This window comes from Syngnathus typhle, linkage group LG17 (genome assembly GCF_033458585.1).
Source record: "Syngnathus typhle isolate RoL2023-S1 ecotype Sweden linkage group LG17, RoL_Styp_1.0, whole genome shotgun sequence".
NCBI classification, from domain to species: domain Eukaryota; kingdom Metazoa; phylum Chordata; class Actinopteri; order Syngnathiformes; family Syngnathidae; genus Syngnathus; species Syngnathus typhle.
The window spans coordinates 810,465-825,220 of NC_083754.1; the positions used below are offsets into that span (position 1 = coordinate 810,465).

Here is a 14,756-nt window from a genome sequence, read left to right on the forward strand (position 1 = left end):
GAGCGCTAAATTGCAAACACGGGCTGGAAATTAAGGACTCTGATTGTTTTGCTCATGTCCTCCATTAATCCTAATCATTGCTTGGATGCACTAGTAATAGAGGACATGTGACAGATGAGCAGATGCTGAATAAAGAGGAACTATGGCGTGTGGAAATTCTGCTGGTGCTTTTTGCCAGATTTATTTGCCATTTATTTTCCTAAGCGTTTTTCGAAGCCTTTCTGTTGTAGTTACCGTTTTTGCATTTACAAGGACTGACCAGTGGATGGCAGTGTTTAGAATGAAGCGCAAACACATTTAGACTAAGGCTTTTTCAGTGACTGATGCACAATAATGACATCACGGCTCAACAGGGATAGAAGAAGAACTGATTTTCCGTAGTGACCGATGGGAAACGTAGACACCGGGACCACGGAAGACACAGCTTGCCATTGTAGACACTGAGATCAAGACTCCATGTCGTGCCATTTGGTTCCAGGTCTTTGGCCCAACGGGCTGGATTTACTCTCAAGAGCTCCACAACACTCTGCTGCCCTCTAGTGAAGGCGTGCCAAAGAAGACGCTCATCTTCATCTGCGTTTTTAATTGAGGCGACAAAGGGTTCCGTCTCAGGGGACGGTGGCGGAACCCCAAAGCGCCGGAGTCCACAGCTACGCGACCTCCACGTCAGAGCTTTGCCCATCAACGCGAGATCATTAGGGATCCTTTAAAGAGCCGGACACCCACTCCAGTTTTCTCCACTGGACCTCCTATTAACCTCCCGCTCATTTAGCCGTAACGATCCAACGGGCACTCGTTAAAAGTAGCTTCCAAACAAAACAAAAAAAAAAGGAGGCACTTATGTTTGAAAATGCTGGCGCCGGTAAATGTTCCCTCCACACCTCATTGACGGCCTTCTCCGTTCTATTTTCCGAGCCTGAATAAATTCCATCGCCGCTGCTACTTATTCGTTAAGCGCGCCGCTGAATTACGAGCTCCCAAGGGCGCCCTTACGCTTTTGTTCTCGGCGACAGTGGCGGCCACGTCTTTAAAAAGAAGTCTTTTGGAGTGTGAAGACGTGCTGTCTATTCAGGCACACGCAGACAAAGCCCGGCCGGCGGTGTCCTCCGATCAACCCCGAAGAGAACGTTTCTCACCTCTAATGTCCATCAAGTCAGACAAGGGCCGAATCCTTCAAGCCAGACCTCCGTCCAAACGTACGTCAAACAAGTTGTTTGCTGCACAATTGGATCATTGGATTCCAGCATCTGGAAGAAAACAGCTATTTCAAATTCTGATACAGAAAATTGACATCAAGACTAAATCTACTATTTGAATGGCTGTGTTTGGTTAGCGCACGGCCGCCGTCAAATTGCGGCTAATCAGCTGTCGGCGGGAGAGGGAGCACACGGAGATGGGGGGGGGGGGTCTCTCCCCGCGGCGGCGCCCCGGGTCCAAAACAGGTTTGAAGTTTAATGATGCCAGCTGCCAACTCTGCCAGGCTGCGAGTGCTAACGAGCTGGCACCGGCGGCGGACTGGGCCGCGGCGCCCGCACCTGGAAATATAGCAGGCTTTTTTCGAGAGGGCGGGGCTGAGAGGGTATTGGCGATGGGCGGACGTCGGAGACGTCGCCACCAAGAGGCCCGCGTCTTCTCTTTGAAGAGTGCCGTATTTCCATATTTCATTACACGCCGCTGACTGACAAGGCCCAGCCAGATGTTCTATTTTCAGCTATTTAAATTCTGACCTGTTTACCAGTGGTGGGGGGAGAAAAAAGAAAAAGATTGTTTGAATGCTTCCTTTTCCCCTCTCTCATCAGTTCTTTTTCTCTATGGCTTATCCTGTTCTAGATGACATACTAAATCTGAAGATCTGAAGGGCAAAAGGCAGACTACTGGACCAGACATTTCTTGAGACTTTTTTTCTAGGTCCAGCCAGGATAGACATGCCCAAATCAATTTCACGTTGTCATGTGAAACCGACCCAAACTCGGCAGCAATTGACAATATTCATCTTTTTGAGCCTGCTGGAAATGGCTTTTAAAAGCAAAGTGGAAGATTATCAATGTTTTGAAGAAGGCTTGTTCTGGATTTGACATCGGTTTGAGGGCGGGCGGCATTTTACACGTCACCAAAGTGCTCAACAGCAAATAAACGAACGCAAGAAGTCATTTTGTGCATGTTTTCACAAAGGTATGTCATTCAAATCCCCAAAGTGTGGTTTGCTCACCTTTGTGAAGATGGAGTCCACTTAGGCAAGTAAAGTTGGTGGTGGAAGTCCATCACAACGACGCGGGCTCGGCCAGGTGTCAGGTGTCCAATTAAGCAACCATACGCGTCTGTACTACAATTAAGCCTCGGATGGATCGAGGTTTTGGGAGGACACCAATGTATTCAATCCTCGTGTACTTTCAACGAACTTTAAATGTTGTGTGAGGAAAAATACTCCGCGTTTTTTATGTGCGTGTACTTTAGAGCTCGGTGTCGTCGAGGCAATGACACGGACTTCTTCGCTATGACAGCAGCAGTGTTGCAAGAGTTCGTGCGCGATGTCTGCCGTCTAGTGGCCAAAGGTAGTATTACATCTTTAAATGGTTCAGTACCGCTAAACGTTTGAGGGGCCACTCCGAGTGGCGTGCGTGGTTTGTGTGACAAATAAACCAGAAATAATAATAAAAGTCGATTAATTAGCCAAGCAACTAAGGTGTAAATGCTATAAAACGTCCATTTAGATCGGATCCCAATTTTGTTCCATAATCACCAAGACAGACACTGTACTTTTTGTGTTCTTCACCTGCCTTTTTTTCCCAGTGAAGATGTTCCCTCTGCCACATAAAACACACAACAGCTAGCATCTGCGCTTTTGCCTGAGGACACAATTCATGCGGCACTGATAGTTTCAGGATCAAACCCGCGGCCTCGACACGTCTCGTCCCCGCACGCTACATAAAACAGCACCGAGTCGCTCGGCTTCAGCGTCCCTGAGATGTCAGTGATTCATCCCGGTGCTATTTCTCTCTAAACAGCTGCTAACCGCCGCCGCCGCCATCCCTCGTGAGGAAAATTTGACGACAGCCGTGACCTTTGGCGACGTGCCGCGCAATATGGCACTTTGTCGACTCATCGCGCCTGACAAAGCACGAGGATCAATAAGACTTTGTTGAGATAAAAGTTCTTTGACAAAGTCTCTTGGTCCACGCACATTCGTTTGGCTTTGAATGTTTCTTTGTTGTCCCTGTAGCAGGCTCCGATCTACAAACATCAGCAGCAACAAAGTCCCTCACACAAAGACTTGTGTGGGTTTCTCTGCAACCTTGGCTTTGCATTGTGGTGACCTCAATCCAAAGACCAGGTGCGCTGTAACGTTTCACTTTGCACCAGTGTTATTGTTTGCCCTTGGTTCCTCTTTCATGTATTAAACTGTCAATGTTTTAAGCACCATTATTTCCTGTATGGACAAAAGGAATGACTATCAGTTGGATAGCGCCCGCTATTGGTGCAAGGCAGTACAGCTCTAAGTGCACCTTGCCTTCTTTCAAGGCACTTGACAATTGGCAACCTGCTGCTGACCTGTGTGGGAAAGCATGAGCTGAGTTGAGTGGTTACCGTAGCAACGCAATTCCCTCAAAGGGTTTTGGTGATAAAAAACAGAAACAAATGACAAGCAATTTAATTAAGAGGCACTTTATTTGCACGGTGCAAAAACGATTTTTTTTGCATCCAATTTTTGGACTCATTTAGAAAATGATTTATTTTGGAAGACCTGCACCAGAAACATGCAGCATGCTAGTATTTTCCACCATTCACTTAAAAAAACTGTATTTTAGCGCAACCCGTTATGTCTAGAACACGGCTAATTCAGCTTCAAGCTTTTTTTGTACGAAACGCACTTGTCTTAGATAAAGCAGGCTTCTGCATTGTGCACGTGAAGGTGCCGGTGGATTTAACAGAGTGCTTCTGTTCAAACACAAAAGGTCTTCTTGACATTTTACACGGACAGCCACGTAGGCTGCTCGCGCTTCTCGGCTTTCCCGCATGCTGCGACGCCTCAGACACGGCGACGTGTTGACATTTACAAACTTATCAGACTGAAGAAGATCCTCTACAGTACTAGTATTCTTTCCTTTGCTTAATTGTTAGAAAAAGGAAATATTCAAGGCATCGCTTGCTTGCTTGCTAAGACTTTTTTTAGAAGGCACTCCCTTTGGATTTACGAGCTGATTCGACTGATAAGATTCTGGATGGCGGCCAGAAGAAGGTGAAATGAGGAGAGAGGAGGATGCAAGCCAGCAAATAAAAAGCAAACATGAGTGAACATGCTGCACAAGGACACAAAGAAAGAATTCCAATAAAAAGAAATAGACTCTTTTCTCTTGTCAGGAGGAGAAAGACTCCTTTCGCTTTATTGACGCACTCAAAAGTGAAGACGAGCACGCTTTCAAATAAAAGGAGACGCGATGATGAAACTTAAATATGACTCATGATGCGCGTCCAACAGTGCACTTGTGCGTTTGCTCCAGCGGACGAGAGACGCTTTAGAAGTCGGGACCTTGCTTCTTCAGTTTGCTGTAGTCCGTGTTGACTGTGTAGAACTGGAAATCGCAGAAGAGACCAAAAGTGGCTCAAACGCTTTCAACTGTCCCATGTGTTACAATTTCAAATGGAGCTGTCCACACTTCCAATGTGGTGGGTCCTATTGGCAGCAGTAATGTTCACTAAGAAGCACTTTAGCAAGCAAGTTGCAAATTATGATGTAATAATTGCCATTTAATTCTTAACCAACCTGACATCGAGTTGCAAACTGATTTTTGAGTTGTAGAATTAGCCATCTGTTTAAACCAACCTTGTACTGATCAGTCGGGGACATTTTGTTCCATGGCTCGGGGTTGTTCTTCCGATCCCAGCTGCAGAAATCAATTAAAAATGATTTGGTTTGAAAATTCAAGTCCAATACAGTGAATGCATGACAAAAACTATGCGAGGAACAATGAAAGTGTACACAATCCCAAATTCTTCCCATTGACTAGGTGCTTCACAATAAAAGTCCGAACAAAATAAAACTACAGCTCAGTTTACATTACCATTGAGAAAACTGTGTAAAATGAAAAAAAGATCAGAAAAACAACAAGTTATAAGAAGCAGTTTGCCTTTTAAACCGTCAACAATACAGACTGTTTGAAGTGACCATTAACGGAGCGATACTGCCACCTAGTGGTGGTTTCGAGGCATTGCTGAGATGTATAAGCGTGCAGTGTTATAAAAAGCATTTAGCAAATGAATTGGAATATTCGTTTTTTGTAGTATTAATTTCCTCTAAATTTGGTGAGCATGTTTACCACACATCTGGGTTCCTCAGGCCCAGGCGAGCCAGGTACGCCAAGGACATGACTGTGCCTCCACCGATGAAGATGAAGAGTGGAATCAACTGCAAGGAGCAAGCCAAAGAATAATGAAGAGGAAGAAAAAGAAAAAAAAAAAAGGCCATTTTCACGTTGGACCACTGACAAGTTGGTGACAAGCACAAACGTGAACACTAGAAATAACCACTTTCTTAACTTGATATACAATGACAGTCAGACCCATTGTTGAAGAAAATCATAACGTGTTTAGAAATATATATGTATATGAAAGAGCTATTTTCGAGTCGAGTAGTTTAATAATGACTACGTTTCAAGAGCTGTGCCTGCCACATGTGTAAACAGCAGCAGCAGCAGCAGCAGCAGCAGCGCCTGCTATTTACAACTTCGCACCTACTTGGCGTTAGTCTTATCAGGCACGGTGTGCGGCCGCCGTCTGGCCCGATTTCACTCCAAAGCATCCCTACATGCACGTTGAAGCACTTCAAATGCGTAATGGTACATGTTACGGGATAACACGATAAGATTGGGATGAATTGTTTACGACGCAAAGTTCAGCGCGTTTCAAAGCTAGCGTTGCTAAGCTAACCAAGGAAATCCACAGAATTCCGAAGCAAACATTGCGACATGGCAACGTTTTGCTCGGTTAAACTCGCTTTACTCACAGCCGGGTGGTTGATCAGTTGCTTGCGGACTGTAGCCAACATCCTGATGTAGGGTGTAGCTTCTCCCAATTTGTACACAGATGATGGATTAAAAGAAGTCTGGCCAAAAACGGAGTTGTTTAATCCGCCAGTTTGAGCCGAAGGAAGACAGGCAGGCAGGCAGTCAGGCGGGCAGGCGGCGCTCAAATAGGACGCCGAGGTGATTGCCTGACAAAAAGTTGCAAAAACGCTCAAGTGATCACTATAACTCGACTAGATTTTATACAGTAGGGAGGAAACAGTTTACGTCCTGAAAGGTTACATTTGTGCCGTTTTCTTAATTCATGGTTGGGTTCATATTTGGAGCTGTCAGAGGTTGCCATTGTTGAGGTTTCCTTCAAATGTGTCCTTTCAGGTATCTTCCATATTAAGACGTCACAGTCACACGTAATTTATATAAATGTATCAAAACGGCGTTTTAATGACGTTTTGCGTCGTGTCTTTAAATCATCAGAGGATGACTATCGTCAAGATCGAACGCTTGATGAGCGTGGCCACCAGAGTGACTGTACCACCAGTAAGCGGCAACAGGAGTCGCTGTCGCCAATGAATTGGAATACGATGAAAGGTGACTAGTTCCCTTTTAATGAAAGTATCCGATCATTTGTAGAAAAAAAACATTCAACCAAGACTCCTATGCTTTATAAATGACAATTGACATGGGTAATTATTGGCCTTGAACATGATACTGAAACATGATGCCATTTTTTGGTCAATTCGTGACTTGGAGAGGCTGAAATGTTTTGTCCTTGATGAATGCGTTAAAACGGAGGAGTTTGTATGAATTAAAAATGAGGTCATAGAAGTTGCAGCCTGTGTAAGAAGGTTCCGACTCGTGATGGGTGTCTTAGTATGTCGTCTTCTTGGGTCCTTTGCCAAATTTAGCGTCCAAACCAAGACCTGAAAAGTCCACAACAGAGGTGTCAAAAACAAACGAGTGACCCAACTACCCCAAGTTTTGAGATACTAGCCGCGTTTCTATTCATTTCAGTAAGGAAAGACAATCTGAGATGAGCAGGACTTACGTAACAAGCATGCTCACGGAGCAAATCAAACATGCAGGTCAAGGCATCTATATGTACACCCAACTAAATTGGCAATTTCTCTCACCGAGGAACACCAGGATGGTGCCGACCCACTGCATGTCGCTCATTTGATTCCCAAAGAGAAGGACGGAGCCCAGGATAGTGAAAAACTTCCTGGTGGTGGTGACGATGGAGCACGTCAAAGGTCCGAAGTAAACCACCGTCATGAAGATGAACGTCTGGCATCAAACAGTGTCGTTATTTTTGGACTATGCCATGGCAGCGTTGAATCAACTTTGAACGTTGGCTCACCTGGCCCAACGCACTGGTCAATCCAAACAGGAGGATGTTGTACAAGATGCTCGGGTAACGTTCAGTAAAGCTCAGGAAGTCCCACACCTCACCGGTCCACAGCACAACTGCGCACACGTACAGTAAGAGACCTTTTAGTCTCTTGGACAAAAATGATCAAAAGTAGTCTGGTTTTTTATATATGAACGAGACTAGCATGTAGATGCTGTGCGATCGATGTGACGGAAACATAAGTGGCGCCACCAAGTGGTGTGTAGAAATATTTCAGACTGCTGAAGACAATCACGGCTATCAATTGGCATTTGTAAAATTGCTCAAGTGACTTACCCAGTCCTAGGAGCACCGTGGACCACAGATTGATGTTGAGCATCATGTGGTTGGCGCTGGTTTGGAAGCGGGTCCTCATGTGGTCCTGAGCCACACCTGTCAGGCCATCCAGCGTGAGAGAAACTAGCTGTAAGAATAGGACCATTTCACTGTGGTCATGAACACAAAATGGAATCCATCTTCATGGTCATCAGAAATCTTCACATCAGAATGGTGTCAGAATTGCCAGCATAGAGTTCAAGGTGCAACTTTTTTTTTTTACTTTCGACCTACTCACCAAGAGGATCTCTCCGAAGCCAAAGATGTGGTCCTCCGCCACAGCTGAGCTCTTGTTGGGCTTGTATAGAAAGAGCGCTACCCCGCTCACGATCAGAAGCACGCACAAGTACTTGGCCATCGGGTAGCGCTTCCTCAAGATGGTCACCCCCAAGATCATCACTGCACATGTTGGAATAACTTTGTGAGCAGGAAAAGCTCTCCAAACACGCTAGGTGAGATGGTTCCAATTCCATCCCATTCAATTTGTCAGCTCACCTGGGATTGGCTTGCAAGATTTTCCCAGCACCTAAAATCAGGATATTGTTTTAGGAACTACAAACACTTCATCAAGTACATTTGAGGGACCTCTGGCTGACCTGTGTGGGGTAGTTGACATATTGTAAGGCAGAGTTACTGGACACCATGGCTCCCACGTAGGAGAGGGAACAAAGGGCGTACAGCCAGCTCCTGGTGAAGTCTGGCTTGGGACCCTCGAAGAACTGAATCACTGGGGTAAGAGGAAAAAGAAACACAGGAGAGAGAGAGATAGACAGAAGATTTCCCATATTTCCTGTTGGGCTAAATAGCCTGTGAAATTTGAACCAGCATCTTGCGCTCTATCCGAATACTTACGTATCCTGGCAAACAGTGCGTTAATGATGCACTGGATGAACACCAAGGTCCTGGCAAATCGAAACTTCTCCTTTTGGTCGCCGTGGCCATAATCACCTCTTGTACTGTCGTGAAAAATGCAATACAAAAGTTAGATACTTCATCTGGTGGTGAGGCTGCGATGCATTCTAGTTCAACCAAGTTCTTGCTAGATAAATACTGTGTGCATGACATTGTCGTCATGTGGAAACCAGATATGATTGCCGCACTTGCCACTTGGGCAACAGCATTCCGCCAGTGTCGTGGCCCACTTCCACCTGACGTTGTAAGAATCACCATATGAACAAATGCAAGTATTTCAAAAGTAAATCAAACTTTGGAATAGGAAGTAAGCATTTGAATAAGTTGTAATACTTGGAAAGAGAGCTCAATTGAATTGTCAATTGATCTAGTCCAATGATTCAGGAAGGATATCATTTGTTGTATTGCTGAAGGTTATTAATCCCGTGAGGGGAAAATGAAGACGAATAGTAGCTCCAACGTCAACTATCACAATGCAAACAGCTGTCAGGTAAACGCCACTGATCCTGGTTACTTACATGGTTTCTTGCAAAATTCCATAATAGAAATAACACACGAAGACGCCCAGAAAACACACGATGAAGCGCAAGCGCATGTTGTCCCACAGCGATGGGCCCCTGGATGCTCCTTTGCCCGAAGCCATGCCGTCCGCCACCAGTCCGGGTATGGAAACCGACACCCCCAGGCTCCCGGGCCCCGCAATAGCGACGTCCCGCTCCACTATAGCCGCGGTCACGAGCCGGAGTGGCTATTCAGCTTTTATAGTTTCACTTGTGCACCGCAAGTGTCATTTTATTGATTCTTATTCTGTCTAGTCCGCTGCAGAGGAATGTTGTTGTGATGACGATGTTGTGATTACAGGTTTCATTAAACTGCGTCCGGAAATGTGCCGTTGTGAAAAGACCTTAAAACGGTGTCCCTGAATTTGCCTGAATTTTAGTTTCTCATATTCTCGTCGACTCTTTGACGTAGACTAGATTTATCTTAACGCGCCTCGACCAAAACAACGGTTTTACTGGTGTTAGTTATGTTTTAGGCCTGACCACACATTTCTATCACGACGATGCAAAAGACAGCTGTTCAGTTAAAAACAAAAAGAAGAGGTCCTTTTGTTAAAAACGTCGCATGCCTTTTGACGTCGCAGTATGTGGATTGAGTGGATTGGTCCACAAACTAGAGATACAACTCTCATTGGCCAATCATGGCGCTTCTTGGGTAGAGATGGGCGGGACTAAGGTATTTAAAAACCGCAAATCCACGTGTCGTACGAGCATAGATCGGATGAATATGAAATTGGAATTTAAGAATACAATCCATTTAAATTTCAACGCTATTCAAATAAGGATTATTTCCCTGGTCACTCATATTCGATACACATCTCATATTCATGAATTCTGCCAGGGTACGTAAATGTATGAACACAACTAAACATCATCACAATTGTTAGAAGAAAGCTCTTAGTAAAGAATTGGTAAAAAGAATGCCAATCAAAAACAATAGGCTTGATTATATTACAGTAGCAAAGGCAAAACATTTTGGTATTCATCCACAAGTCTGCAATTGAGGTTCCAGTGACGAGGCAGTCAGCCCCCCCCCCCCCCCCCCCCCCCCCCAAATAAACTCAGACAAGTCTAGTCCAGCGTGACCCTCACTGCATGCCCAGCTGCCTGGTGGGAGATGCCTGGCCCGGGCAGCCGCTGACGGGCGAGACGGACAGGCCGCGGAAGAGCAGGTCCATGGAAGGCAGGAGGGGCTTGAGGAGGCTGACGGGGCAGAAAGCAGAGCCTCCGTGCGGGGTGAAGTTGACCTTATTGAGGTCGGGACAAGACGGCTGCAGGTGGACAGCCTCGTCCGGACAGGTGGACCTGCGGGGAAAGATAGTAATGTCAAAGCTCACAATTTGTCCACGGTTGGTAGAAACGACATTGTATAATGCACAATGGAGGGAACTCACATTGTGTCCCGACACACTCCAAGCGGCTCGCAGCCTTCCGGCGGCTGCCGCTGGAAGGAAAAACTTTGGTCGGGGCACGGCAACCGCGGCAGCCGCGAGGTGGGGGACGAGCACGCTGGCAACGCGGGAGGATGGAAAAGCGCGGAAGGAGACGGACAAACGACCTCACGAGTAGGAGACCCTGTCACACACACACACAGACAGACACGAATGATGGTTATGACAAATATTTGGAGAAGCCCGTGAACGCGAGCGCCTGACCTGGTGACTCGGACGGCGAGAAGAGCGAAGGGTTCAAAGAGCAGGGTGAGCTTGACGGCGACAGCAAGAAAGAATCTAAAGCGCACGGCGACTGCGAAGGAGACAACAAGGAAAGATCCAGCGGGCCCGGCGACGACTCGCTCTGGGAGCCGCTGCTGCACCTCTGGACCGGAGCGGGGGCCCTGTGCCCGTCCGGGATGTCCAACGGCTGCAGCAAAGCAAAGCGACACGTTGTTTTTATTTAATTCTATATTTCCCGCGACTCCCCCATTTTCATCTCAACTGCTCCCAATCAGGACCTCATGCTGGTCGTCCCGCTTCTCCGACACAAAGGCCTCCTCCAGCTCCAAGTTGAGGCCCTCGTCGCTTCGCCGCAGACGCGAGGCCAGTCCGCTCAACGGCACCTGAGGTGACGTCAGGAACAGTAACAATGCGGGCTGTCAAAAGAATCGAGCGATGGCTTTAGCAGTTGTACCTGGGTGACGCCCGCAGTCGGCGGACGGTGCCACGCTTCGTACCCTGGCGCAGAAGGAGCGGCGTGGCGGGATCGCTTCTGCAGCTGCTGCCTCAGCTTGGCCACCTGCAAGAAGAAGAGCATGACCCTGACCGTGATGATCACCATGATGAAGGTTCTTGCCTCCTTAAGGTGCTCAGCACTGCCCCACGATGCTGATCGCTTGTGACCGCCCAAACTTCTCCTGGCCCGCGTCTCCTCTGCCCAACAAAATGGCGTCTGCAAACAAAAGACAAGACAAGCAACTTTTATTTTCCACCACTGCACGTGGACTGTACCATCCTAACGTGACTGACTAATAAACGAACCGACCGATTGGCCGATCAACCCATGAAGTGATTTGCTGAGTAACCGGCTGACCGATTGATTGCGTAGCTGACAAATTGAAATTTCTCTATATGCTTTCTCCAAACTAATCCTTCGCCTCCGCCAACAGCCTCACAAAGGCTTTTTGCTTCCAACAAGTATGACAAACCAAACAGGTGTGTGTGTGTGTGTGTGTGTGCATGGTCCACTTGCCAGGATGCACCTCAACACAAGCACTTGCTCTCACGGTACAGTCGAGACAACATCTATGAATAGAATCTTCCAAACATTGCCATTCACACACACACAGTACCGTTTTCTTCACATGAACTCTGGATTTTCTAGCAGACGCTCTGCTGTCCATCGCCGACCTCCAAAGTCTGACTCTTCTAGTTCGGACCCCCCTGTGGGATCTTGGCGGACGATCTCATTCAAGTCAGCTTAGTGTCCGTCAGTCACATCCCACAAAAGAGAAAAGCTCTGTCTGTCTGTCTGTCTGTGGTGGTCGTCGTCGGTGTGGCGTCCGTGCGGCGGCTAAATAAGTCTGAGTGAGTCACGTCGTGACTTTGCCAGATAAAGTTACAGGCGTCACCTCGACACCTCGCGGCCACTGCCACTAGGGGGGTTCACGCGGCTATAAAAAGACCACAGCGCCATGCCTCATGTTAGTCATTGAGTTAAGTACAACAACTTCTAGTCCAAAGGCAACAGCATGACGGCTACAAAGTGGACCTGGCAAGAAAATAATTGTGCTTTGAAATACATGGATTGCGGAAGACGCACTTTGCATAGAAGCCGAGTCAAGGATGAAATCGGGCCAACGATGAGTTGGATGTTGGGATGCCACCAAGCTGGGGGCAGCAGACGCTGACTGGTGTGTGTGTGTGTGTGTGTGTGTGTGTGTGTGTGTGTGTGTGTGTGTGTGTGTGTGGAGGGGGGATGGGGTGTGCGTATAATGAGGTCAGGAGGGGTCTGCCTCGCCTCACAATGGAGCTAGGCAGAGGGGGTTCGCTCGCCTTTAAACTGTGCCCCGAAAACTCGGAGGCAAAGTTTCCCGGGTGGGCTGAGGTGACAAGAGCATGTGAGGGGGCTGTGTGGCTTCGGCAACCATTTTCATGCATGCTTGAGGTTTAGACACACCAAAACAAATATTTGGTTGTTTTTTTGGTTTCGTTTCAGTTGCTTGCCTTGGGTAGTTAAAAAAAAAAACCACCTGAAAGCCAAACATGAATTCAAGATGGCGGCGCGTGCACACGCAGCGACCTCTCTCGGTCCCAAACTTTGATCGCACAATTTGAGTGTCACCACAACATAAAACTGGCTCAATGTTCCAAATGAGTCAGAAATCAGCCAAAACGTTGTTTTTTGTTTGTTTTTCTTCATTGAATGTTGATTCTAATTCCTCAAGGGGCAAGTCTACGTCCACTCTGCTGGATCGACAATATCTTTGTGTTGCACACATCACACATGTTCAGGCATGCAAGGAGAGATAGCAAGCAGCGTGATAGAATCAGGTGCCCAATGACCGCTGCACTTTTTTTCAACTGGGGCAAGTACCTTGCTTAAGGACATCTCCATGCAAAGCCATGGAGCATGGATCCAACCCCTTTTTGATGGGACTTGAGCCTCCCACCACAGATAAGCTAGCAGCAAAATGACGCTCACCTGTGTGGCCTTATCGCAGAGTCCCGCCGGGCCCTCTTTGGGTTCTTTGGGCCACTGCCCCTGCAGGTACGGCGCCAGGATGGCATCTAAAGAGAGCGTCCGCCGCATGGTGGGCTTGGGCGGGCGGGCCGAGGTCCGCTCAGCTTTTTGGAGGGGGAGCATCGAGACAAAAAAGGCATGAAAAGAGTCTTACGACGGAGTTATTTACTAAATTGATCCCAGGCACTGGGTGAGTCCAAACACACACACACAATTGTGAACCTGGGCAACCCAAAAGTAGCCCGACACATAAAGCACAAAGCATCCTCTTATTCAACATTTTACTCAATTTTGACTGCACAATTGCAGCATCATTTACAATTTGGACTCATTTCAATTATATAGATATAGATATTTGTGATATACTTTCTACAATGAATCTTTCAGTGATATCACTAGTATTACGATACTCATCATTTGACCATGACTATTGTACAGAAAATATGTTTTGCAATGATTAAGAGAGAGAGAGAGAGAGAGAGAGAGAGAGAGAGAGAGAGAGAGGGAGGGAGAGGGAGGGAGAGGGAGGGAGAGGGAGGGAGAGGGAGGGAGAGGGAGGGAGAGAGAGGGAGAGAGAGGGAGAGAGAGGGAGAGAGAGGGAGAGAGAGGGAGAGAGAGGGAGAGAGAGGGAGCGAGAGGGAGCGAGAGGGAGAGAGAGAGAGAGAGAGAGAGAGAGAGAGAGAGAGAGAGAGAGAGAGAGAGAGAGAGAGAGAGAGAGAGAGAGAGAGAGAGAGAGAGAGAGAGAGAGAGAGAGAGAGAGAGAGAGAGAGATGGACTACGTATTATCTTGTGGACTGATGTTTATTTACCCGTCTTGGGGAGCAGCTGGTAGAGCACCATGGCCCGGAGGGGCAGCAGCGACACGCCGGAGTTGCTGCAGCCGCGAGAAGCTGCACCGCTTCGGCCTGACATCCCTCACAGGTCCGGTTAGGTTAGGTTAGGTTAGATTAGAAGGAAGTCACACGCACGTACACACACGCGCGCGGATACGCGCAGGGCAGGCAGGCAGGCAGGCAGGCTCCTTTCTTCACCTCTCGCGCAGTGATGCTCCCAAAATGCTTGCTTTGCTTGTCACGTTTTCATTTTTCTTCTCGTGGTGCCTGCTCTCAACACAAGTGACAGGAAGAAGTCGCGACATCATGCAAAAGTTTTGGGTCATCTGGCATCTGGTTGGTTGGTTGGTGCAAGTCAAGCGAGCTCCTATTGGTCGTCATCTGCACCCCCGAAAAAGTTTGGAGGTCCAACCCACTTCTTTTTACTTTCACGATTGTGGGGCCTCCTTTGTATGTGGCTGTGCAGGCAAGTCTAGCCAACCGATGTTCTGTCCAAATTGGAGAAAGTCTTTCTTTTGATTCCATTGAA

At 47.4% G+C, this 14,756-nt stretch overlaps 3 protein-coding genes across 5 annotated transcripts; all 3 read right to left on the reverse strand.

Moving 5' to 3' along the window:
• Window positions 1-4,345: 4,345 nt before the first annotated feature.
• On the reverse strand, window positions 4,346-6,138 carry ndufa4a (NDUFA4 mitochondrial complex associated a). Its single transcript, XM_061304274.1, has 4 exons — window positions 6,002-6,138; window positions 5,316-5,404; window positions 4,823-4,883; window positions 4,346-4,571 (listed from the first exon to the last, which is right to left on the reverse strand). Exons 1-4 carry the CDS (start codon window positions 6,041-6,043, stop codon window positions 4,515-4,517), a joined length of 249 nt encoding a protein of 82 aa, XP_061160258.1. The 5' UTR covers window positions 6,044-6,138; the 3' UTR covers window positions 4,346-4,514.
• On the reverse strand, window positions 4,346-9,747 carry slc35b1 (solute carrier family 35 member B1). Of its 2 annotated transcripts, XM_061304273.1 has the most exons (12): window positions 9,174-9,747; window positions 8,596-8,699; window positions 8,340-8,470; window positions 8,239-8,269; window positions 7,982-8,142; window positions 7,705-7,831; window positions 7,378-7,484; window positions 7,151-7,304; window positions 6,303-6,940; window positions 6,002-6,208; window positions 4,823-4,883; window positions 4,346-4,571 (listed from the first exon to the last, which is right to left on the reverse strand). In XM_061304273.1, exons 1-9 carry the CDS (start codon window positions 9,296-9,298, stop codon window positions 6,888-6,890), a joined length of 993 nt encoding a protein of 330 aa, XP_061160257.1. In that variant the 5' UTR covers window positions 9,299-9,747; the 3' UTR covers window positions 4,346-4,571; window positions 4,823-4,883; window positions 6,002-6,208; window positions 6,303-6,887. The 2 variants fall into 2 exon arrangements, with proteins under 2 accessions (XP_061160257.1, XP_061160256.1); XM_061304272.1 differs by having other exon boundaries at window positions 6,002-6,940.
• A 518-nt stretch (window positions 9,748-10,265) lies between these two features.
• Window positions 10,266-14,517, reverse strand: fam117aa (family with sequence similarity 117 member Aa). 2 transcript variants are annotated; one of them, XM_061304288.1, is made up of 8 exons: window positions 14,204-14,517; window positions 13,356-13,498; window positions 11,508-11,603; window positions 11,346-11,450; window positions 11,170-11,274; window positions 10,871-11,078; window positions 10,610-10,790; window positions 10,266-10,520 (listed from the first exon to the last, which is right to left on the reverse strand). In XM_061304288.1, the coding sequence occupies exons 1-8, from the start codon at window positions 14,304-14,306 to the stop codon at window positions 10,304-10,306; spliced, it is 1,158 nt and encodes a 385-aa protein (XP_061160272.1). In that variant the 5' UTR covers window positions 14,307-14,517; the 3' UTR covers window positions 10,266-10,303. The 2 variants fall into 2 exon arrangements, with proteins under 2 accessions (XP_061160272.1, XP_061160273.1); XM_061304289.1 differs by lacking the exons at window positions 13,356-13,498; window positions 14,204-14,517 and adding an exon at window positions 12,004-12,242.
• Window positions 14,518-14,756: the final 239 nt, after the last annotated feature.